Here is a 25,849-nt window from a genome sequence, read left to right as displayed (position 1 = left end):
TACCTGAAGAACTACCAGGGCAATTAAACGAACTTGCACGTGCAGCTTCTCTGCTCCTTTTCCTACTCTCTCTTTGCCTTGCACGTGGGTTCCAGGCTTGCCAAAGCACTGACTGTCTCTTTCTGTCTACTGGTTTGTACCTGCTGCCCAGGATCACGGTTGCAGCTGAATGTGGTTTTTATTCTGTGAATGAAAGCATAAGAAGGTAATAGAAAATATCATAAGGAAGAATTTCAAAAACAGCTAAACATTTTAAAAATGTTTATTCTGGGGTATGACTTGAGCTGCCTGAAATTCAATACCTGGGTTGCAGAGTAGTTCAACAATGCCTCTAAATTAATCTTCAGACACTGCGATTTCTGAAATCATAGGACATTCTTCAAAATCTTTGCCTGTGCGTTTAAAATGAGGACAAAAAATGCCTCATCTACTCCAAGAGGCAGAGAATCCTTATCCCCAGGCAAAGTTGGAGGGTATACGTTTGGAAGAGGTTCTTTTTGAAGGTGCTCGCAAACTATTTACAAGCAATAGATTCTGGGATGCTGCTGAGAAGGAGCTGGGTAATGAACAGGTACACGCCTAAGTAATAAAACCTGATTATACAGGGAACATAAATCCAAAGTGAGCAATACCAACATCAACTGCATACGTCTGCTAGTTTTACCCAACTGTGGGCTCGAGGACACTGCACTACATGCTTTAAATAAGCAGTTTTCATGTTGTACGCTCAAGTAACTCTTCAGTTCGCACTAGTCCTCACCTGGTGCCCAAGTTTCCCCATTTGAGAAGCTGCTTTGCTTGCCCCGACCTCAGCCAAAGCAGAGCAGGCACCAACGTAAACGGCAGGGATGAGCAGCTCAGTTCTCAGAACTCAGCTGAGAAGAGTTCTCATGCTGTGCACCCATACACCACCACATACACTTCCAGTCAACACGATTCTCCTCCCACTGGGGATTTTATTATTGGGAATTGGGCTGGATTTGCGCTGAACTCTCCTCACAGACAGAGAATTAAAGCCACTGGTTTGGCACAGTTGACCTTGAGCTATCTCAGAATAAGCCAAAATAAAACCTGCCTTAGGGTCATGTCCCCATTTACCTTGAACATGATGACCCTGTTGCTCAAATGAATGCTGATGCTCTTCTCACACTGCACTGCAGCACTGGCTGAGCAAAAAGGACACACATCCAGTCCATGGGGTTCCTGCACAAAAAAATATTGATTTTCCTTAAAGAGGAATATCTTCTGGATGCCTGCTCTATCACTGCTGTAACTGAGAAGGAGCATGGCCCGGTATATTTGGATTGTGTCACATGGGACAAGTTAAAAGCTCAGCAATGGGCTCAGGAATTGCCAAAATGTCACAGAGGTAGTGGAAGAAGTGAAAACCCCGCCAGCTCTCACATGAATGTGTATTGGCTCTAGCGTTCATGCTGGAAGCCTTTATGTGGCAACTTGAATTTCCTCATTTCACTCCTCTTGTTTCAGCTATCCGGTCACGGAGTGAAAAAGCAAAACAAAACAAAAGCACCTCAAGTACATGATTAATCACTCACTCTGCATAACTCACAGTAAATAGCCAAAGGCTAGTCACGGCAAATAATTCACCAGCACTCTGCGAGCTGCAATACATTTGTACAGAGTGTTCAGCCAGTTCGGACTAGCAGACTCTTAGAAATGGGTATTTGCAGGAGACTCATCAACAGAAGAAAAAGATGGTATTTGTTACTGGCATCTTGGCCAGTTCCGTTACACCTAGTATGGCAAAACATGGTAAGGATGAAGCAGAAGGTGCAAACCAACCACGAAGTGCTCACCAGAAAACCAGCTGGGTATGAGGGTCCCACACCACCTGGAAAGACACTGGAGTTTGTCACCATGCAGGATTCGGACCTCTCAGCAACCACAAGTGGGGCACAATTTTCAAATCTTTGCTAAATTCAGCCCCGTATATGGCTCAGATTTTCAGAAGCGTGTGACACCAGACTGCCAGAGCCCTTTTGAAAACCCTGCCGTCCAACTCGGTCCCTAAATGAGGGCTGAACTCTGTAGGAACTAACCATTCAAAGCTAATGAGCTGGCTGCAGGCTTGCTATTGTCTCACAGTGGTCATCAGACGCAGAAGAAAAATGAAACCTTGAGGGCGAAAGATCTTATCCAAGATCATCAGCTGAAACGTGTTGCTCTGCAAACTTCTTTTCTAAATGGGCTCCCCTCCCAGTATACCTCAAGTGGCACATGGCCTGAAACACAGATGGATCAGCACCAGCACATGTACAGCTGTAAATAGATCATATATAATGGTGTTTCATTTTGTATTCCCAGCCTGCCAGCAGATATTAGGCCATGTGTCTGGTCGTGAGAGAGAGAACTTAAGCCCTGGAATAATAGCTACAAAATTTTCCTTTGTATGTGGCTGTGGAATAAGGGCCCCTAAGCAAGATCAAGGTCCTGTTGTGGCCAAGTGAGATGATTCATGTCGTCGTGAATGAGCAGGTGAGCATCTGAACCAAACCAGAGCCCGCATCTCCGAGCAAGGGGAGGCCACCCACCAGCCCACGTTACCTCATGCTGCTCCGAAGCTCTGCCCCAGCTCAGGCTCTTCCTCAGGACTGGGATATGTACTCCACTGCTTTGACTGCCATCTGAATCGGTGTCAAGGCAGAGTTTATACCAAGGAAATAACCTGACAAGGCCAGAATTAGTAGAAGACTTTCACCTGTAGAAAGTTATTAAAGAAGAGATGCTTGCCATCACTAAAACAGGAATATGTTATCTCCGATTATGACACAGGTTGACAGAAGAAGAGAGGTTTTGATGCTAAACAAGCAATGGATAACAACAGGCTTAACCATTAGGATCAGGATTGTTGAAGTCCTAAACAACGCAGTGATCTATTGAAGCAATTTATACTAACATTGGACTTAGGAATAAAGAAAAAGTGGACACAGGTACATTTCAGATTAACAGCAACCAGAGAATAAGTGAAAAGGAAACATGGGAAAGAGAAAAGTAGTTGTTCTGCTTTAAGGCATTGTTCCCCAAGAAATTAGGCTGCTGTAAGTTTTCTCAGCTGACTCTTTCCCTCTTGCATCCACTCAAAATAACTACACACTCCAAAAGAACCACGGGAAAATACCAAATAACCAGCTCAGACAGGTCTTTGTTGTGCTTGTTTGATGGTACTGCTTGTCCTTGCAACAGAACATCACTGGGCAGTTTAGGGCGGGTTTGTCCCCACCTTGACATCCTGCAGTCGTGTTAAACAGGGCCCCATCATCTCTAAACTGCAACATTTCTAGTGCAAAATGCCTGCAGGCTGAGTATTTTCCCCAAGGATTGTGCAAGGTAAAAAGACCTCAGATATGTAAATATTCAGAAGGGGCAGCAGAGAAGAGACAAACACAGTACAAGCAGGAAACCGGTTCATATAGGCAGACTCAAAACTGCAAATACCCATGTTTTGGGACTGCATGCACCGCAGCAAACACACCGAGAGGAACACTCAGGAGGGCATCCAGTCTATTTACTTCCCCAGTCACAGTACCGAGAGTCTTTCTCTTACAGAGATGAAGCAGGATGTGTATTTCCTCTGCTCCCTCTGTTCTGGGAAGCCCACGTTCTGCTCACCGAGATCTTCCAAAGCACCTTCAAAGCGCAAGGTGCTACGAGGAGGGCACATCAGCCAGCGCCCGCTTGCCCGTGACAGCATTCTCCGGCCAGTCGCGGGGTGCGGATTAGCGCAGGCACCTGCTGACCCTGTACTTGCTGCCTCTCTGCAGCGAACCAGGCCCTGTGAGAGTGGCTTTGAAGGAGAAGTTAATTCATTCTTCAGCACCGCTATTTGCCTTGCTGGTCATGCAGGGCGAATTTTGGTTTTGCTTTCATTGCTGCTCTTGCCCTGAATAAATGATTTTTTTCTCCCTCTGTTCCAATTTTCTTTCCAATCCCTGACAAGGCAACCAGTGCAGGCATTTATGGCCTTTCCGTTTGCTGAAATGTGATCTTTAGCAAAGCAAAGTTTGACCTCTCTTGCCTCTCGGGCCAGTGCAGATTTCTCTTAAGGCATCACTGGCAGTGGGCACACAGTAGCTTTTTCACAGAGCAGGAAGGATGCTGCTAGTGGAAAGACAATATTTTTTCCGAGGTGAACAACGCCATACTCCCCCTCCCCCCAAAATCTGTGTCTTTGTCACAATTCCAGAGGGACTGCTAAGTGCAACTCGAAATCGGAGTTGGGAGGAAGTGAGGACCAGCGCATCTCCAGCAAGAGTGCCAAACTGCAGCGCAGGCTCTCCTTTTTTAATGAGTAAATACACAGATACCTCAGTACCAGGATCCACTGGCACGCGGCATAACCACATGCTTGCCTGGAAAAAAAAAAAAAAAAAAAGTCTCCTGTGGGAACACAACCACTTCCACACCAAACTCCTCCCAAGTCCTACTCGTAATTAAACTCCCTAGCAGAGCATCACCGCCTTCAAAGGTCCTTCCCCGGGCTCACAGTCCAGCAGCTGCCCCAGAGCTTTGGCCAATGCGTGCAGCGGCGAAGCAAACCAACCCAGCTGCTTGGCAGCCGCCCGCTGCCCCTGCGCCCCGCTCTTCGAGCCGCTCTGCCCTTCCACCGAGCCTTTCCGACGCTGGAGAAGCTGCTCCGTGGCTGGGGCAGACCACCAAGGAGCACCCTGCCCGGCCCTCTCCATCTCGCTCTGCTCTCCCAGAGCCAGGCAGTTTGGCCTTCTTCGGCATCACTGGAAAATTTAAAAGATTGGGTTGTGTGTGGAGCAGAGGACTGGGAAGCACGTCGGTCCGGCAGCACCTTCTCCCTCACCATGCCTGCCCAGACTCTCCCCTCCGACTGCTGCTTGCTTTTGGGTCATTCACTTGTGAATTTGCAAATTTTTGTCAGTTTTTGACACCAGCAGCCTGAAGAGACACAACCAGGTGGAGACAAAGTGGGGGTACACGTAGAGTGCATCAGCTTTGCCATAAACGTACAACTGAAACACCGGGGAAGCACGTCCGAAGGAAAGCCTTGCTGCAAACAGCGTTGGCGCAGAGGTGGGCGCAATGCGCTGATCCGGCCACGGACTTTATCCAAGGCGTAAGCTGCTCTTTTCCTCCACGCCGCAGCTCCTTCGCAACACACAGGGACAGCACCTCGTCTCTCCCACCCTTTTTTGGCCTTACCTGTTTAGAAAAATCTGGTCATTCAGGTACACACACTTTTTAAATGATGTTTCTACAGCCTACACAGACTCAGCATTTGTTCCATTTTCAAGATACCACACAACAATTTTTTCCAATTTTTTCTTTCTGTAAGATTTGGAGTCCACAGTCGCCCAGGGAGGTTGTGGAGTCTCCTTCTCTGGAGATATTCCAGCCCCGCCTGGACACGGTGCTGTGCAGCCTGCTCTGTGTGACCCTGCTTCGGCAGGGGGTTGGACTGGATGACCCACAGGGGTCCCTCCCAACCCCGACCATTCTGTGATTCTGTGAGATAGATCACAAAAACCAAGCTAAACCCAGGCTGAAGTGAACTCACCAGCTGAAGTTGTGTCAGCCGACACATCAAGACAGCAGGAAGTCTTGGGAGGCTGGTAAAATTAAATTTTTCCCAAGCAAAACATTTTTATTAATTTGATAACCGCCAGCATTTTATTTTGACATTAACAAAGATTCCAATCTAGGTAATGAGAAATGGCAGCTTTCTGCTAAAAGCTGAGGGATTTATTCTTTTTTTTTCATTTTTTTACAACAACATTCAGATAGCTGAGAAGCATTTGCTCCGTTTCTGATGGAGAGTTTCACCTATAAGCAGTGTACGCTGGTATGTGTTTTAAAAAATATTTCCATATGCTACAGGAATGCAAATGGTTGCCAAAGAAAGTGGCTGTTACAGCAGCAGGCTAGGGCTGTTTTTAAAGGAAAAACTGCTGCAGAAACGAGGTATCCACAGAGGTGCACTAAAGCAACACTAACTGCAGTGACCTTGAGATGACCTAGACCTCCTCATATTACAAAAATGAAAAGGGAGTTAGAAAATCTGAGGCAAATTAGGCGCTTTTTTTTTTTCCTGGAGACATGATGAAATTTCCTGAAACAAAAACTTTAGCAAATTCTATAAAATACTTCTAGCTTTGGTGGAAAAATAAATTATTGCCTTTTTATCTCCTCATTCCTGAGGCACAGAACTGGCCCACTTTTGTTTGTGCAGATGGATTGGAGGGAAAACACCCATGGAAGGGCCAAGTGGTGAGATTCTTGGCACGAGCAATTAAGTGTGAAGTTATTCTCAGGGCTGCCTATTTGTTATTGCAGCAGGAATCATTAAGATTATATGGAAAGATATTGTCTGGGAAAAAGTGTGAAGTAAGGATTATATGTACTGAAATGCGATTAGCAAGCAAAGCATCGTCTCTCCTTGACAGGGTCTCTCTGGACCTGCAGTACGGAGGTGGCTGTGCTCAGGTGGCTCCCGGGACGCTTGGCTTTTGGCCTGAACTTCACTTCTGCAGTGCACCCATCGACCAGGCACAGAGGCGAGAGCCATCGTCGAAGGGAGGGTCGTCTCTTCACTGCCCTCCAGTGCTTCATGTTCCTTTGTATCCATCCCAATGGATGTTCATGGCAGCGTGCCGTTTCTGGTGGGTTCGAGGTGCTGTGGATCCTGTCACGTGTGGGCAGAAGCTGGTCCCAGAGGAGGGTTTGGTGTTCTGCAGCTTCCCATCATCACAGCCAAGCAGAGGTGGGTGAGATGGCTCAGTCTCCTGCTGAACATGTCCCACACAGGCTCTCCTGGGAAGAAGCACGACTCTGCCTGGTCTGCTCGGGCTGCTGCCCACACCGTGGAGACACCGCACAGACCGGCTACGTGCTGGGAGGAGACATCCCTCCTTGGCGCATGGCTGAAGGCAGCTTGTCCATGCAGGAGTCACCTCCTGCCTGAGGATGCAGCCGAGGCTCTGATGGGATGCACACCAGAGAGCATGGTCTTCTCCTGCCCTGTTCCTGGGTGGACTCCACAGCCAACAGGTACCAGGTTCTGGAACCAAATCATAGAATCATAGAATTATCAAGGTTGTAAAAGACCTCTAAGATCATCAAGTCCAACAGTCAACCCATCAACATCGTGCCTGCTAAACCACGTCCTGAAGTGCCACATCTACACCTCTTTTGAACACCCGTAGGGCAGAGGAGGGCTGAAGGCTCTCTTCCCTCTCTGCTCCTTTCCCTCCACTGAATCTGCTGACTTCAGCAGACGGGTAGGGCCAGGAGTGCCAGTTTGGCTCCACACAGCCCTGAGCACAAGCTCTAATACAGAGCCCAGGGACAGCATTTTCAGCTCTTCACTGTCACATCTGTCACCAGTGCCATTGTTCCATGTGGCAGTAGCTTTCTCCACCCTTCCCTTGCTATGAAAAACAGATCACTTCTTTCTGAGAAGAAAATAGACCCCAACAGCTTCATGTAAGCAGGTCCTACGCATTGCTGCCAACATAGCTACAGCTGAGGCCCAGCTTTGGAAAGGAGGTCCCCAGTGACAGACAGGCTCCATGAAGACCGTGAGCCCCATGCTCACAAAGCCGGTCTCTGCAGCCCAGGTGGGCACAGCCACCACAGTGCAGGGGCAGTTGGTGATGGGCTTTGAAGTCAAGGGCTATGCTGCTCTACATCCATCCCTGTCTTCAATACCCTGGGACCATCAGACAGGGACCCCACAGAGCAGATCTAGCTCAAAAGGCAAAGGGCTGCCCTCTTCCGAATCACTCTGGTTGTCCATTGCCTTCTTCACCCAGGAGGTGCTGCAGAAAGATCTAAGAAATGGCTGCAACCAGGACAAATGAGACATCTCTGCCAAACAAACTTTCCCTGCCACTGTGGCTTGTGGCAGACCCCAGGGCTGCTTCTCACCCTATGCCATGCGGCTCTTCCCATCCCCATGCCCCCTCTGCACCCTCGTTGGTCTGCAGGCCAGGTCTAGGCCAGAACCAGATGGAGAGGGGCTGCCAAGAGGGAGGAGGTACTGTGCCAAGGAGCAGCAGGACAGGGACTAGCGAGTGCGAAGGGCCCTCGGCCGATCACAGCCAGACCGTGCACCAAGGTCTACCTGCCCATCTACGCCTGCGTCTGTCTCTAAAACCCAGGGTCCACGTGCAAAACCAGGGAGCCATTTTCTCTCCCGCCCAAGGGGAAGCAGAGGTTTGGGGCAACACCACCCCGGCCACTTCCCCACGCCTCTTCCTCGCTCAGCACAGTCCTGCTCAAGAGGGAAACGTTTGCATTTCAATCCAAATGCTGGTGGTTTGGAGTCTTCCTTTCACAGTTTGAGTCTCATGGCATCTGCTGTGAAGCGTCCCAAGGGTTTGCGAGCTGGCCAGCAGCCTGTGCCCAGGTAGACGGGTGCCTACGGGCGCTGGGGAGGAGCCGGCAGGGTGTCTTTGCCTGTCGCTTGCCAAACCAGCCCGGGGGACTCGGCGTCAACGATGCAGTGTGTCAAGGGCTCCGAGCGCCTTTCCTCGCCCGGTTCCCCCCGCGCCACCGCCGAGCAGCCGCCGCAGCGCGGACGCATGCAAAACTCATCAGAGGCGTCGCGCTTAGGCAGAACAGACCTGCAAGATCGTCGGGCTCATCTGCTGGTGAGAAGCTTCGTGGTGCTGACTCCAGAAACCCCGCAGACAAGAAGGACCTGCACTCCTCTGACCCGGCTGGGTTACCCAGCCGCGAGGGCTGCTCCGGGTTCACAGCCGCGATCCGGCAGCAGGAAAGACGAGACGGGGAGAGCAGGTGGTCGGATTCCAAACCTCTCCAGATGCAGCCGTAACTAAATACTGCTCCCACAGAGCTGATGGTGCTCGGGCAAGGCAATGGAGCAGCATTAGGTCATTGTCAAAGAGAAGACAAAAAGTGGTCATTTCTACTGCCTAAGCAGATACATCTGATTATGTCGGGCAGAGACGCATAAACCACACTGAAAATTCTGTGGAGTCTCTCTTTGGTTCAGTTGTAGTCTTCACTTGTTAAATTACTATTTAGAATATTAAAAAAAAAAAAATCCGAAGGCTAAAATGAAAGGAAAATCTTCTAAGGATAAAAATTAACTATTTCAGCCCGCGCTAACAGCTTTTAGTGGGCAGATACCACATATTTACTCATAGTGGAAACACCCAGGGAAACCGAGTGGGCTCAAACAACTAAAGAAAGAGCGGTCTAGATTCAAACAAGTCCTTCATCCTGCCACAGTACCTGGACTCATCCCCGACCAAGTCTTCAAGGAGGGTGTCAGCTATAGATACGGGTAAACTACTGCGGGTTTTTGTCATCTTATGTCCTGAATTACAGCTTCTTGTTGATAAAAACCTCTACTGAAAAATAAAAAGCATTTCTGCAGAAGGCATACAGCGCTACCACGCAGACGCTGCCTCCCATAGCAGTGTTTTTTCCCAGTGTGTGACTGATTAACAACCGACTCGCGTCCTGTTTCAGTACCACAGAGCGTAGCAGAAATGCTTTTGGAGTATCCAGGAAAAGCCAAGGAGTGCTCCAGCCTCCCGGCTCCAGAGCAGGGCACGGCGAGGCTGCGGGACACGGGGCCTGATGCTGGGCAGGGCGGCCGTAAAACCCAGCACGCCGCGGCAGAGGAACCAAAATGCCGTTTTAGCATCCCCAGGGGTGGGTTTCAAGCTGCGCTGCTGATCGCAGCCTACGTCAGCGGTGCTCTAACCAACGCGGCTTGCGTCTGGCACGTGGTGCTTTTTCTCTCCAACCTCTTCCAGCCAAGCGGCATGTTCAAGGGAGGGCTGCGTTCCTCCAGAGCGGGTCTGGCCTGGGGTTTTTAGGAAAAGCACTGTTGGGGTGAGGTGGAGAAGAAGATTTTTCCTGAATTTATTTTTTACATGATACCTGTGCTCTTTCTTCAGGAGAAGTTGGCCCTGAGGCTCCCCGTGGCACTGGGGAAGGTGGAGCACGACGTCCCTCTGCTCCTGGGCATGCCCCAGGCTCTCGGTGCAGCGCAGAGGAAGGTCCATGTCCTGCACAGACGTGCTTGAGCCATCCATGCTGCCAGCGATGCCGTGTGGTTTAATTCAGGCTGGAAGTTTTGGCTGTCAGACATCCATAGCCCAGACCATTACGCACCTTGGAATTCAAGACTGAGGCCTTGATCTTGATCCAGTGGGATATTGTGGTTGGTGCTGTAAAAATACAGATGCCAAGGGCACAAAACTGGCCTCGCTCTCTGGGAAAAGCCCCGAGAACTCAGTCCTGTGACCTGCTTTCCACGTGAAGCAGGTAGCTCCCCGGGGAAACGCCGCCTCGCTCAGGACTAGGTGCAGCGTGAGGAGGAGCACGAAGGCACCGGCTCCAGCTCTGCCAGGACTGCCTTCAGCCGAAAGACTCGAATTCTGAAAGCTCTCTGCAGCTTTTTGGTTTTGGTTTGCTTGGGATGGTGTGGTGGTTGTTTTTTACAACATGCAGGAGGATTTCACCAACCGCATTAGAGAGCCAGATTTCCCAGAAGTTAACTTCCTTAGCAGCAGATAAATTTCAGTAAAACTATTAAAAAACAAAGAGAAAAAAAAAACCCACAAAATATCCTTTTGAATCCTTTTGTGACCCTTTTGCCCCTATCACTCTTCACCTGCAGGACACCAGTGAGTGCTGCACTGAGGAGTTGGGCAGCAGCTGGAGGAGCATCTTCCCATGGACACGGCGAGGTGGAGCCCAGGCCCCCAGGACAGCTGAGACCCCGGCCACCGGCACCGCACGCGTCAGCCCGGAGAAGGCAACCAACAGCCCCGAGGCAAAGCCCTTCGAAGCTCCCGGTCCAAGCCCCAGCGGCTGCTTGCTGGGGCGCGGCGGCTGCAGGGCTTCGCCCTGCCGAGAGCTGGGGAGGAGAGCAAGGCTGGCGGCTGCTCTCCGCAGCCCTCCCCGAAGAAACCGCGTCACAAAACCAGCAGCCACGTGGGACTCCTTAAACTGGCTGTTCTGTCCTGGAACAGCAAGGCAGGAGTGCTCACAGCGGCTTCTTTCCCACCTCTTGTGAATACCAGCTCGCTCATGCGAAAAATAAACAAGCACACATGCTCGTGAAGCCTTAAGAGCTGAGTTACTCTATCCTTTTTGCATTTTTTTTAACCATGAACACACCCCATCCTTCAAACCCATTCCCGTTTGCAAGATTCAATGGACTGGCACAAGGGACTGCTCACCGCGTCCCGAGTTCGAGCGGGCACGCCTTGCCGCCGCGCGCTGGGGGAAGCCAGCAGCCCGCCCCGCTCGCGACCTGCAGAGCTCCCGCTGCCGTCTGAGCCAGCCGGGGCTCAGGGCACCCCGACGCCTGCAGTCCGAGGAGGGTCCATCAGACCTGGGACCGACCCCCCGGGAAACCCCAGGGCACTCGGCTGGGCTCTGCGCATCCCACGGCTCAACATTCGCTTTCCAAAGACGCTCTAGAGAAGCTCGCGGTTCTAACAAGAAACCCAAGGATTCAAGGTGAAAAAGTACGCGTAATCGAACGTAAGGAAGGTAACTCTGATGGCAGTAGGAGAGGTGACCCGGAAAACCACGCCACGGCCGAGCACAACGCTCCTCTTGTTTGTTTGCAGCTCTCTGCTCTAACAGGACTGCAGGGTTGTCCCTGATCAGGGGAGGACGTGGCTCAGTAGTTACTCGAGGGTCGTCAGCGGCTGCGTTGCAGGTGACACCGGGCAGACCGTGGCTGTGCAGCCAGAGCTGGGAGCTGCCAGACACGGGCAGAAGCGGAGCCCTCCCCTGCTCCGTGCGCCCCAAAGCGTGGCCGGCTTCGGTGCGGAAGCCCGGTGCCTCAGTTTACCTCGGCCTCGTCTCTCCAGGCAGAAACGTGGCTGCGGAGGAGGCTCCTTCCCTGTCAGCAGAGGCTGGGCGGGAGGGACGCGCCAGCTGCCCATCGCCCTCCCGGCCAAGGGCTCAGCCGGCCCCGGCTCGCCCGCTCCTCCGACGTGCAAGTGCCAGCCTGTCTCGGTGGAAGACTTACACAAAAAAAAAAAAAAAGGAAACCATGATGTGTTTGGAAATTAAAAATAAAGCCTTTAAAGGGCTTCTTCAAAGGGAAAGAAGGAGGAAAAGAAAATACAAAAATTTTCAACTGTGGGAAAAAAGTAGTCAAGAGATACCAAGGCATCTCGCTTTGTTTGCACTGGCCTGTGCCAAGGAAAAGATGAAACCGCCATTCTCTGAACCCTTCAGGCAAGGCGAGCTGTGCCTGCTTCAGCCCGAGACCCGTCCCCAGATACACAGGGGCCACCCAGCCCGGGCTGCCTCGGCGAGCAGAGGCTGGCGCAGCCCCCGGCCCGGGCGCCCCGCGTGCCGGCGAGCCTTCCCGCACCGACACGCCGCGCACGAGCGTCCCGGAGCCGAGCAACAGCCGCCCTCGCGGCGGGTCCCGAAACCCGCGGCGGGAGCGTTTCGCAGCTTGTTCCCCACACCCAGAGCGAAAACGTCTCCCCGGAGCAGGCTCTCGCCCCCGGCCGCCTTCCCCTGCTGTCGGCACAGGAGGCGGCTGCGGTTCGTGGAGCCTTTCCAGCAAGTACCCAGAGCAAAGCTCCCAAGAGAAGCTCGCCCCTCGCTGCTCTGCAGAAGGGAAGGGTGCGGTTTCCCACCCTCCCGGGGGCTCTCGAGTTGCCCAGGCGGGGTGTTGGAGGGAGCTGGGGAGCAGGCAGGGCTCTGCTGGGACGAGGGCGCGGCGGAGACATTGGGCGGGGTGGATTTCGAGGGCGAAGGAGCTCAGAAAGACAGAGGGGACGCCCCGACCCATGGGGACAAAAGGGGCATCCCTTGGGAAAGGGGCAGGAAAGCTCCTGCTCGCTGGGCAGGTGGGGAAGGGGGCCAGGACGAGATGGTGCCTGACCCGCTCAGCAGCGCCGTGCAGCCAGCCGGTAGCACCCACGCTTGGAGACCAGCTCAGACCACGGGGACACCGAAGCCTTTGCTGGCCCGGAGTGCTGCTGAGCAGCCGGTCACGGGTCCCAGTCCCCGCAGCCTCCCGAGCCCCCAGAGCGTGTCACGAGTGCACAAGCACTCAGCACCAGCCTTCCTGTTGCCACCCCTGGCTTCAGGTCCCAGTTAGCAGCCAAGAGCCAGACGCTGCCCCGGCCACGAAGGGGTGAGGGTAACACAAAGCTTTACCCCAGCAGCTCTGGTTTGTGGGTCTGGGTAGGAGGGGACGTGTGCTGCCACCTCCGTCCCCTCTGTCAGCACGCTGCTGGCCTGGAGCTGCCCTTGCTCCGAGCACCTCCATGACCATTCCCACCGGATCCCCAGAACGATTCCTAAAGCTCTCCTCCTATAACCAAACAGGCACAGATCTGAGACTCCTCCTAGCAGCTGGGCCACGCTGAGCTGCAGCTTCTGGAGGATGCCCACCGCGTACCCTCGCTGCTCCCCCCAGACCCCTCGGTGCCGCTTGCTGGGGTTTCGGCGTCCCCCCATCGTCAGCAGAGGGGCCGATAGTTCTGCTCACCACCCGCCCTCTTTGGTAGGTACCTGGTTTGCTGATTTTTTTAATGTATCACCTCTCATTTTCTTGTCTCTCGAATGAAGACTGGAGCATCCAATGTCAACGCGTGGGCAGGGTGGGTTTGGAGGCGCAGAGCCACAGCAGAGCATGAGCCAGGTCCTACACGGTGTCCGCAGCCCCGGGCAGGGTGGGAAAGGCTCTGCAGCAGAGGCTGGGTCAGAGCGAGAGACCCCACGCCTGCGGCACAGCCCTGGCCATGGCACGCAGCCGGCTCACAGCGCTGAGCCTCCACGGCTCCAGACAACGCTGGGACACCTGAAACTCCCTCGGACTGGCCTCGAGCTCAGCAGTTGCCCTGCTGGTCCCAGCAGCAGGGAGGAGCAGGAGCACATCACCCCGTGCTCGGCCTGGGACAGTCAGGGCGAGCATCTCCGTCCCCCAGCCTTGACCCGCACCAACCCGCAGCCCCTCGACCCAGAGGGTGGGCTGAAACCACCGAAACCACGCACGCGTCAGCTCAAAAACAGGAACAAGCGAGAAGGCAGCGGCATTGGCACGGCTGTCACTCGGTGCCGCGCGTGCCACCCCGCCGCAGCAACGGCACCGGGGCGACGCGGAGCCAAACCTCTGGAGAGCGGAGACGGATGCTGGGCCAGCTCGCAGCCCGGGCCGGGGCTGGGCAGCAGCTTGGCCGTCCCGCAGCCGGGCTGAGCGGGCACCAGAGCTCCGGGCCAGCGGGTGCAGACCCTGGCAAACAGCTCAATTGCTGTGACAATATTTTTAAGGGAGCATTTAGTTAGCAAAACTTTGCTATGACTTATGACAGTCCTTAGGCTATTCCGGACAAGGTTGTACCTCGTGCCTTACCTGCTGTCAGCGGGCAGCTTACGGAGTTGTCCACGCGTACGTGGGGAGAAGGATCTATTCCAGGAACACGTGTTATCTACCCTCCAGCTTACACAAGGAGCTGGAAAGGTGTCAGAACAGGCCTGTTCTCTCCATACCAGATGAAAAACCTGATTAACATCTCCCAGTTCCAGCCTAGCGAAGAGGTTTGCCATCTGCCCGGCTGCAGAGCCAGGCGAGAGCCGACACGCGACACCCCGTCCCCTGTACCCGCTGCCCTCCCGGGGCCGGTGCTGCCCCACGGCACCTGGCACAGCCACGCTCCCCGCAGACGCGACCGGCCTCGCCAGGGCGGGCAGGCGAGGCGTTCCCCCCCGCGCACGCTGGTCCCCGCCGGTCACCCCATCTTTGCGAGGCTCCCCGCTCCTGCCCACAGCCCCGCCGGCCGGCTCTCGCTGCCCGCTTGGCTCTGCTCCGTCTCACAGCTGCACAGAAAAAATAAATAAAGCTTCTGGAGATGGCGAGCAGCGGAGGTGAATGAAGAGCAGGCGGCTGGGAAGAAAAAACTCGCTGCAGCAGGGGGAAGGTTCAAAGTCAAGGCAAACCTTGGGCCCGAAGCGCTCAGCTCCGCACCAGGGAGGCAGCTCGGGGCTGGAGAGTTGGCAGCATCTGGCCCAAGCATCTGCCCAGCCCAGAAACACCCACCCCGCTGCTCTCCCTCCCTCCCACCACACCTTCCCTGGTTAACCCGACTGCAGCGTGTCCGCACCCACAGCTGAGCTCACCGACACGGCTCCGGCCTCGGCAGCCAGCCCAGGCTGAGCTGAGCCCCGTGTCGGAGGAGCCTTGCTCCAGGCGGCCGCTTTGCTGCGAAGCTGCGACCTGGCCGTGCTGACGCGGTGGGGAAGCCAGGAGTGACCTCCCTGCGCGCACGGGCACGCGACGGCACCCAGCCCTGGCCATGACCGACGGGCAGCCGCCTGCTCAGCCCGGAGAGCCGCGCTCCGGGGGGAAAACGGGGGCCAGGGGAGCCGCCGACACCCCACCGCGCCTGGAAGTCGCGGCTCAAGCACAACAGCCCAGCCTGCAGAGCCCCTTCCGACAGGAGCTTTGGTGGAGTCTCGTCATCAGCAGCTCTGTCGAGCGCTCGCCCAGGGCCAGCAGGTCTGCGGTCCTGCCCTCCTCGCCTGCGGCCGTGCATCGTGCCCAGGGCAGCCATTGCTCCCGGCCGCTGCCGAGAGGGAAGAGCCAAGCGGGGCCCCAGGCCACGCCAGCGCCCGGCAGCACGGGGCCTCCACTGCTTCGCTCAGAAGTTCTCTGGTGGGAATTAACAGGCAACTGTTAAATAGCCTGCAACTGCAAGGGGAAAACCCAGCAAAGCAACCAAAACCAAAGGCCACCCAGGTAAGACGGAATTTTAACGTTCAACCTCAAAGTTCAGACTCCAGATTTGGCAGATAAATCATGGACCTTTTGCGGCCTATTTGGGTAACAATATTCAGCAAGACATTCACAACCCCTGTGAGGAGTTCAGGGAGGCTTCACTTCTTTGCCCTTGTGAGACCCCACCTGGAGTACTGCATCCAGCTCTGGAGCCCCCAACATAAGAAGGACATGGATGTGTTGGAGCAGGTCCAGAGGAGGGCCAAGAAGATGATCCGAGGGCTGGAGCACCTCTCCTATGAGGACAGGCTGAGGGAGCTGGGGCTGTTCAGCCTGCAGAAGAGAAGGCTCCAGGGTGACCTTAGAGCAGCTGCCAGTACCTGAAGGGGCCGACAGGAAGGATAAAGAGGGGCTTTTCACCAGGGTGTGTAGTGATAGGACAAGGGGAAACGGCTCTAAACTAAAAGAGGGCAGATTTAGATTAGGAATTAGGAAGAAATTCTTCCCCGTGAGGGTGGTGAAACACTGGCCCAGGTTGCCGAGAGAAGCTGTGGCTGCCCCCTCCCTGGCAGTGTTCAAGGCCAGGCTGGATGGAGCTCTGAGCACCCTGGTCTGGTGGAAGGGGTCCCTGCTCATGGCAGGGGGGTTGGAACCAGATGATCTTTAAGGTCCCTTCCAACCCAAACCATTCTCTGATTCTTACAGTGTACTTCCACCAGAAAAGACGTGAGATTTTACTTGCTCTCCTCTCCCTGCAGTGCAGCGACCAGCTGAGCAGCAGCGAAGTTGCTTTGCAGATTACTATCCAGTGTCAGAGGGGGCCAAGAAGAATAAAAAGCGAGACAGACATTTTGAAGACTGAATTTGCCAAAACTTAGCCAGAACCTTTTTCATCCTCTTAGCAAGGAGTTTATAGCACCCTTCAGGCTAGTGCTTCCGACACGCACCTTACCAAAAACAGCACTTTCAAGGGAAGATCGCTGGCGAGCCCCACGGTCGGCACGCAAGGTCGGCTCACGCACAATGATTTAACGAGGCGTTTCCACACCCCCGCCGCCCACGTACCTGGACACGCCGACGAGATCCCGGGCAGATCCCCCACGCTCACGGCACGAGGCAGCGCCGCAGGATCCGCACCATCTGCACTGCTGGGCTGATCGTTCAGAAACGAACTGGAGCAGCTTCTCAAATGGCTTAAAAGCGAACTCCACTCACAAATAAAAATACTGACAGGAGACCGTGGACAGAGGGCAAAGAGGAGGACTTTGAATCGCTTATCCTCACTCGTCACTGCACATCAGCCAAAGAACACCAACGAAAAAGCTTTTCTTGAGACAGAGCTAGCGCTGGAAGGCCCTGCCTCTGCGCGGGGCTCAGGGCACGGACACAGGCTGCTTCAGCAGCAAGGAAATGGGGAGTATGTTAAAAATTTTACCTGTGTTCTTGATAAAGTAAGAAAAAAAACGTGCTCCCACGATGTTTCTGCTGACAGGTGCCGTGGCAGCGGTGCAGCAAGGTGGAGACGTGCCCGAGGCGGGCGAGCTCGCTCAGCTGTTTTCCCCCCGAGGTGAGCCCTGTACGAACAGGAGGGTAAAAACCACCCCGGACCCGCGCGCAGCCACAGCACGGCAGCGGCTGGGCACGGCGGGCGTCCTGCCGACCGGAAAGGCTCCGGCCCGGGAGCCGGGCGCTGCCGAGTGCCCGGGGCCAGGCACCCACTGGGCGGGCAGCGCTGGCACGGGCGCCCGGCACGGCCCGGGGAGCGCTCACCAGCACCGCCCCAGCGCGCGATGCACGCCGAGCCTGCACGGTACCGGCGTTCGGTTCGGTGGCGTCACTTATCCATTTACTTGACAACTTCAGTTCAAACGTGTTTGGTTTTTTTTTTATTAAGCACATTCCACAGTACAAAGCTTTAGATCATGAACGATATCTGTACAATTTAACAGTTCCAAGAAGCTGTTCATACACCAACTTTCCAAACAGATAATTGGCAAACATAATTACAAGTTAGAATCAGACTACCCCAGTGCTTTGAAACATTAATATAGCAGTAATGTACAGTTGCTCAATTATGGTTAGCAAAACAAAGTCCAGAAGAGTGCAGCCAGGATCACTACCATTAATCCCAGGAGTCAAGGTCCTTGGGTGCCAGTCACGAAAGTCCACCGCTATGTTACACAAAGCACACAGAAGTTTAGCCCGCATGTTCAAATACCATCACCTCCCGAGGAAAACCACGCATTGAAATCTTTACACATGCATTTTAAAAAAGGACTCCGTTCTTCGGAAACAAATACCTCTTTCTTCAGGGCTGCGATAGATTTTCCTTTTTAAACAGTTTTAATATTAAAGCTATTAGATGAGAAGGGGAAAGTAAGACACTCTCACGAACTACGGTCAAGCTTACCAAAAAGTGGTCTTACGGATGCTGAGGAGCGCGTTTTTAACCTTCTGTACTTCATCGCATTCGGTCATCTCCAAGAAATAAATACCGCTGCAGCAACACGTCAGTGGGAGTTGAACTGAAACACTGATCCCAACACCTCTCTCAGTGTGAAGGGTGCAGAGGAGAAAACCTCAAGTCGCCCTTCGTCACGGTTCGGCAGCGCCTGGACGCGCGCTTTCTCTGACCTCGCTTGACACCGAGGCGACGCGTCTAAGCACGGCCGTTCCGCCGGCAACGCGGGAGCGATCCCCGGCCGTCGGACATCCCCTCACCTCTCCGACCGCGAAAGGGAAAAACGCAAACCCGGAAAGCGCTGCCAGAGGACAACCGCCACACGACGTACAAACGATCAGGGGAACGGCGCCACGTTTCTGCGCCGGCACGCATCTTCCCCGGGAAAAGAGGCGGATTGCACGCGGAGCTCGGCTGAAGCGTTGAAGGAAAGCCGCCAACGGGCGTAGTCACACAGGGCTAACGCAGGTAAAATGCTCACGTTTGCATTTATCCGTGCTTTATTCTGACATCAGAAAAATGCAGCAGCGTTTACATGACCACAGAAATTAGAGGGGAGACTGTGACAACACACGGAGAAACTGCTGAGACTTCCTAATAAAGGCGTGCCACCGAAGAGGAACTGTGACCGGGACGTCGCAACGTGGTCACGCAGTTGATAGCTACGGAAAAGGACACCAGCACGGTGATCAGCACGGTAACCAGAGCGTCGACCTGAAGGGACCGCCACTGCACCCTAAGGAAGTGTCACAAACCAAACATAAATAAATTGAACTTTGGCCCATGGCGTCTTCTCCGCTGAGCAGCCAAACTAACGCTAGAGAAGGACATCAGCAGGCGTTTGTGAGAACCTACTGGTGTTAAAAGAAAGACATCTGTAAATACTGCGGCACAAAAATATAAGATACAGAACATAAATTAAACATTTTTTAATTTTTAAAAAGTTTAGAAATTACATTTTAAAATATGTAGTTCCCATTTTAAAAAAAAAATCCTAATGAATACTGAAAAGCTCCTTTCGCAGAGACAACGTCTAGGTAACTCCTACCAACCCCGACAGTGCCAGTAGTTAGAACATCCCGCTGCCAAGTGCCACCACGTTTGGGATTAGTGTGTAGTGTCAGGAAATCCCGACTCCTAGCACCCGGAGGTTACACTGCTATGTACATTATATCTACATGCTTATACAGTATTTGAAATGAGGCAAGCACACAGGGGAAGGTTTTACTATACCAAACATTAGGAAGCGTAGGACGGCTGTAGTACAGAGCACAGGTAAAAGGAAAAGACGGTGCTATACAACTAGTTTAGATAACCTAGCCTGAATTACAGGTAATCTTTAATTTAAAAGAAATTATTGGTGCAGAAACAAGTAAACTGTAATCCAAAAATATTACTGAGCAATTCAGAAATATTTCTAAGAGTCCACCGTACACTCCTATCAAACAAAACAGGCTCTGAATCTGTCAGGAGAGTAAAGTCTAAAGGACAATGGTGACTTTGAAAGCAAAGCTCTGTACATTCTGGGTATGTGTTTGGCACCCAAATTTCACTGGAGACTGTTTTTTTTTCTTTAAAGTCAGACAAAAGTGCAAAGCAATATAAATTAGGCCAAGTCCTTTCTTGACTTCTGATTTATTTCTGAAAAACAAGCCATCGGAGTTCAGTTTCTACGGACAATTTACACGTGAAGCTTTGGATTTCTCATTGCAGGGAAGGACAGGCTTCTGAAATTCATCTACTCGAAGTCAGTGAATTTGTAGTAAATTCAAAGACGACCACTGAGAGCAGGAGAGATTAAGAAATTTAGATATAGAATTGTGCTGCTTTGCATCTACACAGCATCTAGAACCAATTCTGACTTTAGCTGTCAATCAACATCTTCAGGCATGTAGTCGCCAAAAAATCCAGTAGTTCAAGACTGTGAAACCCTGAAAAAGACAAAAGACAAGCTGAACCGACAGAAGATACAAACCAAAAAGCAACATCTGGAGACATCTGGAGGAGGTCGGGCCCACACCATCGTTTGCACCCCAGGCTGAAACTAACAGGGCAACAGACCCCCGAGGAGCACAACACTTCTGCGACGCGTTAAGGGGCTGCTCGCCGTCAAATCACGCCCTCTGTGCCAGAAGTCCTTCCCCAGAGGAGAGACGCCCCTCCACGGGACTCCATCTTTGTTGCAGAGCGAGCTCTGACTTCAGCTGGAGTAAGAGCAAGATTCCCACTAGCACTAGTCCCGGGGGGGGCTCCTACAGGCTGGCAGTCTTCCGACGTGGAGTAAGAACCAAAACCCCTCTTGGGGACGAACAGGGGAGCCACCAGCTACTCTCACTAAATGCTGATGCTATTCACGGAAACAGTGACCTACTACAACTGCGAGAACATTTCCCTTTCTTCACACTGCGGGGGAGCAGGCTTTGCACGGGATGCAAGTTCAGTTGCTTTAATATGTGAGCTTTTAAGAAAACCAACAAAAAAATCAAGTAGTTTTCTATTTCGGTTACCTTCTCCAGCCACGTGACTCCACTATCAGCTTGGAGCCAGCGCTAGTTCTTAGCGTAATTAAATCTGAACTGTGATTTCACCTGCCATTTTCCAAAATCCTTGTTATGGACTATGGAGAGCTACCCTCTTCTGAGACCAAATTCCCAGGAAAGGTTAAAACATCTTCAGACACCTCTCCTTGACTTCCCTTCCCCCAGCCCAAAGCCTGGTGCTTAATGTAAGAATATTAGACTATCATATGGTAACAATTTTTACCATGTTACAATAAACAACAGGAATTCAATAGAAAGCAATAAAACTCTCGCAGCCAACTGCCAGGACTGTCAAAAGTGATCTGCTCTGAAGAGGCGCAGCATTGCAAGCCTTGTAGAAGACTGCACAGGGCTGCTTCAAAATTCAGAAAACTATAATGTCTGAAAGCATATAAAATTGTTTCATTAAACATCATAATGAAATATTAGCTGTTTGACTGTAATTTTATGTAGATTTACGTTTTTTGGATTCTGAAGACAGACAAACCTGTCAAAAAGTGACATCACAGCATCTCTCCTACTTAGGAAATAATTATTAAGGGACTGTCATTACCAGCACCAACAGCTCCCAGGATATGGAGCTCTGCGTGGTGTCAGTCGTGCGTCACGGGACAAGTCAGACGTAAGCTGTGCAAAACTGCCAGGCGTGCAGAATTTGCACGGAAGAACGCTCTGCCAAAGGCATTTCATATCTCACTGACAATTCCCAATGACAGTGGGTCTTGCGGGCCACATGTGGCAAGCGAGCAAAGTAAGACACCAGCATACTGCTGGTCAAGCGAACTGATACAAATTTCATTCAGCTCCTAATTTCTTTTGTGCTTAAGACACGCTACGTACAGTTTTTCCATGAATCAAAACTAGTAAGAGAAGCTTGCCAAACAAACTTCTGCAATTTTTTTTTTTAAACAACAAAAGAAATTGTCCATCTCAAATTATCTTATGAGTTAACAGAAGAAAGCACTGGTGTATGAACTGGAAGATAGATGGAGATTGTTCCTAAAACTATTGTCGTCTTCTCACACAGCCTATTCTATATGCCTGAAAAGGCAACGGGGGGGGAAGAATTATTCGAAAAGAAGAAAAAAGTTTTCCATAGACAGGGAAAACCATTCAGCTTCAACAAGCCTTGGAGTTTCCACAGCAGAAGTTCACCTTGGTACAGACTTGGGTGGCACAGAAGCCAATGGCAGCACCTCTGTCTTCAAAGGAGCAAAGTCCCCTGGGACACTACCAGCAGCGCCGGCACCAAGCCCCCACCTCCAGGCAGAAGTCACCCCAGATCAGTTGACATGGAAGTCACAGGTAGGCGGTGCTGAAGGACCCGGCTCTTCGGGTAGTTTCAGGATTTATCTCCCAGGAAGCTGTGTCTTTAGCCCCTTCCCCACCCCGTACAAACGTTACCGTTAGCAGTTCAGCCTCTGCATGTTTCTGTTGGCCTCCTGCAGGCAGGATACGGAAGTCCATGAATTTTACAGAACTACCCTCATGTTCTTAAAATGTGGTTTTAAGGGAAAGTTCCGTTAACTGCTGATTCTGCACACTAGCTCATCATCATAGCATAAGACTTCTTCCTTAATCAGAAGCCTAATTATATTAAGTAATCACAGGTTTGGAAAGACAGGAAACTCAGTTCAGCAATGGCCAGCTTTTTGCTTTGACGCTCTGTGAAGCCTAACGAGCCTCCAGATCCGAGTGTCATATCCAGAGAGGACGTTATCTTGGCTTTTTCTAACATGAGCAGGAGTTCCTGAGGAATGCTTGCAGTTGAAAGAAAACTGATTTGTAAGAACCAGCATCTCAAAGCAGCAAAGTGTATCTTCACAAGGGAAGGTATTTCCTAGCCAGAACAGAGATCCTACCGAAGGAGCAGAAAAACCAGAGGAACTCATCGCCACAGCAGGGATAAACATACACAGACAGATACCAAAAATCCATGCTACATGAAGACAGGGAAAGCTTTTCCCACAATGTTTAAGCAAACTGTTAATTATCTCCTTCAAATAAAAGAAATCCTTCCTGTTGGGGCAATGCTACTCCTAACTCCTCTCGCTGCGGTGTCTCCGCTTCCTTGGCAGCATCCAGGCTTCGGCTGGCAGAGACAGGGCACTGGAGAAGGGGGCCACTGCTCTGCTTTGCTAAAGCAATTTCTGTGTTACCCAGTCCCAGCACTCACAGCTATTTATAGTTTGAAGTGCAGTTGCTGGCAGCAATATAGATGACATAGGGAAAAGAATCTGCTGTCCCAACAAACAGATCTACAGCGGAGCTTTTACCCACCGCGCTTCGAGAACTCAATGAAGCTGACTCGCAGAAAAATGGAAACAAAAATAGGCAGAGTTCATATGCACTGTTCCTGACAGCCCTCAGTTGTCATGCTGCCTAACACGATGTAATTTTTAGTGCTGAAAGCTTCCCCTACTATTTGTGGTTGTCACACAACTGCTCGTTCCTGATGAGCGTTTGTCCAGAGATCACACACACGTTCCGTTTAGTAGAAACGCACTACAGCGCTCATTACAAAGCTTCACACAGCGAGCAGATGCATCAAGAACTCGAAAAGGCTCTGATTTCCCAGGCTATCTGGAATACCTGAGCAATACACCAAGTCTCCTCAATTTCCAAGAACACGGTGAATATGTAATAACTTTCCACAACACCGCCTAGACACAGTCCTGTGCAGCCTGCTCTGGGTGACCCTGCTTCGGCCGGAGGGTTGGACTGGATGACCCACAGAGGTCCCTGCCAACCCCGACCATTCTGTGATTCTGTGAACAGGAGGGATTATCATATACAAGGGGGTAAGATAACATGATGTGACAAGTGTTCTAAGCTGAAGCATGACCACAGACTAAATACTGAAACAAAGTGGCATAAATAGGTTTTATTTTCTTAAGGAAAACATCAGTTTGTTGTTTTAACTAAGCCAACCTGCAAGCAGAGTGGTAATGTAACATATTTATAATACACCCAGCAAAGAGAGGGAGACTTACCTTCTGAGGGCAGTAAAGTGCAGACTGTTATCTGGAGATGTAAGTGTATGTTCTAGATGGAGAGCGGGTCTCATTCTGGGCACTGGGTGGCACATTTAAGAAATCCCAAATCAGAATTGTATCGTCATGGGAACTGCTAATGATCTGAAACTCGTCAAATTGGAGTCTAAAGACACGTCCTGAATGTTCCTGTGAGCAATAAGAAACCAGTTAGCACGGCAAGCAGCGGGTAACACGCCATTACATGAGTACTCGCACGCGTACCTGGGCACAGAACGGTGCATTCAAACCCTGGAGTGCTGGCTAAGAAGCCCTTAGTTGCAATTACACTCGAATTTAAGAAAAGCTGATTTTGTGTGTAAGTTTTTTCCCCAAAACACACGGTTCCCAAATCCAGCGCTTGCAAACCCTGAGCCTCCCCCGGAGGAGCCAGCCGTAGGGGCTGAGCTCAGAGACAAAAGCAGCCTCAGCAGACTGGCCGGCACTGACGCCCTGCCAGGGCTCCTTCTCCTACACAGCGCTTGCATCCACCACTGCTGCTCGCTCCGTCTTCGTGCAGCCCTCACCCACCCATCACAGCTCCAGCTCGGACACGTGCCGAGAGGCTCAGTACGGCTCGCTTCCCAGGCGAGACAGACCGCGTGCACAGGCTGCCACGAGAACGGAGGTGGAGCAGTACACGCTCCATCAGCTCTTTCAAGAAATCTCCAAACAGCACAAAGAGGACCAGAAAAGGTTCCCCTCCTCATCCTGCTGATCCTTTTTCAGTAAATTTAAAAGGAGTACACTGCGCTCATCGCAGAACTAACCGAACCCGTCCGACTGATCTCCAAACTATAACCCGAGCTACAGTACACCCACAGAAGGGAAAGAATCGACTTTTTCAGTAAAAGTAAATACACCGTGTTCACATAGAATAAAAGGATAGTTAAATCCCATCTCTATGCAAAGACTACTGAAAAGAAAGAAAAATTTGAAGCACTTCTGGCCATGTAAGCACTTCTTTAGGTGTTAGAAAGGCTAAGCACACGCTGAATAAGCAGTTACCTTTACACAAAGACAAAACCTCTGGGTTGCCACCAGCTTGTCAAACTGGCTCCTGAAGTAAAACTTCATGCACATTGCAGTGAAAAGAACAATGAACTCATTTCTCCAATTTATTTTTAATTAAGTTTACTGTCATAAACCAAAATCCTCACTACAAAGAAGAACATAACTTAAGCAGCAGCCTTAAATCTGATAGTCCCCTGAAGTGACTAGAGTTCCTGTGGTAATCCCTCCAGCTCAACCTCCCTTCCCTCTTCACATCTCTTCCTCCCACACTGAAGCGTTCAGAGAAACGTTTGGGAAAGGCTCACAAGATTCCTCTCCCCTTTCTAATAAAGGCAAACGTCAAGCCAGCACTACAATGGCATTAGGCAAACACACCAGTAACTAGAATTATTTGATATAGTGTCATGCTGATTTGTCTTTTTAAGAGTATCCGAGAATCTGAAACTAGAAAATCGTGATCTTTCTTTTAAGCTCACATCCAAATCATTCAGCAGGTAACAAAATATAAGTTTTTCCTTATTCTTAGAACAAGCAGCAGCCTAGGCTTTATAAAACATCCTGAGTTTTTCACCTATGCCACTACAATGTAATAAAATGCCTCTCACTTACAAATAAAAGATTTCAGATAACCCCAAATGAATTAATTTTACATACCACTAATGTACGCAAGCATAATGTACTTGCTGGGGCACGAGGGTCAAGAGCAGCTTGCAAGTCCCAAACTTTAATTTTGCTGTAAAGTAAAATAAGGTCATTAAAGCCTTGTTTCAAGTATAAGCATAGAAGAAACATCCAAAGTAATGGAAAGTATGCCAGATTTTCCCTACAGCTAGTTGATCAGGATCAAGCAAAATGTTAGAATCTATCTTTGTTAAAATACTAATGCTAAATCTCATAAAACACACCTTTTTTTTTTTAATTTCTTTTTAGCAGCAAATACAGTTGATGCTTTTGTGATGGACCAGGTGAGTTGGTTATGTGAAAGACAAATTAACTACGTAGGCACAAGCCATTTTGGAACTGAGAAGATCTCGAAAGCTCACAGCACTACTGATGAGGTGCAAAGCTCCAAGGGGAA

The 25,849-nt window shown here is 51.3% G+C and overlaps 2 protein-coding genes across 42 annotated transcripts in view; both read right to left on the bottom strand.

Annotated features, from left to right (window-relative positions):
• LOC142364008 (uncharacterized) overlaps positions 1–17,007 on the bottom strand; it is a 316,325-nt gene extending 299,318 nt beyond the window's left edge. For 36 of the 38 annotated variants that reach the window (XM_075442082.1, XM_075442055.1, XM_075442092.1 and 33 more), the window contains exons 1-4: positions 2,566–4,348; positions 1,818–1,852; positions 1,099–1,203; positions 4–183 (exon numbers count right to left, since the gene is read on the bottom strand). The gene's annotated coding sequence lies outside the window, so the exon portion shown is untranslated. Of the gene's footprint in view, positions 1–3; positions 184–1,098; positions 1,204–1,817; positions 1,853–2,565; positions 4,349–16,789 lie in introns of those variants that run through there. The other 2 variants (XM_075442051.1, XM_075442052.1) reach the window with 2 other exon arrangements.
• A 580-nt stretch (positions 17,008–17,587) lies between these two features.
• The window catches only part of FBXW11 (F-box and WD repeat domain containing 11), a 78,465-nt gene continuing 70,203 nt past the window's right edge, over positions 17,588–25,849 (bottom strand). For all 4 annotated transcript variants that reach the window (XM_075442002.1, XM_075442004.1, XM_075442006.1 and 1 more), the window contains 3 exons: positions 25,426–25,504; positions 23,719–23,907; positions 17,588–20,116 (listed from right to left, as the gene is read on the bottom strand). In XM_075442002.1, coding sequence (XP_075298117.1) covers positions 23,746–23,907; positions 25,426–25,504 — 241 coding nt within the window. In that variant the 3' untranslated portion in view covers positions 17,588–20,116; positions 23,719–23,745. The remainder of the gene's footprint in view (positions 20,117–23,718; positions 23,908–25,425; positions 25,505–25,849) is intronic.

Source organism: Opisthocomus hoazin, chromosome 23 (genome assembly GCF_030867145.1).
Source record: "Opisthocomus hoazin isolate bOpiHoa1 chromosome 23, bOpiHoa1.hap1, whole genome shotgun sequence".
NCBI classification, from domain to species: domain Eukaryota; kingdom Metazoa; phylum Chordata; class Aves; order Opisthocomiformes; family Opisthocomidae; genus Opisthocomus; species Opisthocomus hoazin.
This window is presented reverse-complemented; position numbering and strand designations above follow the sequence as displayed.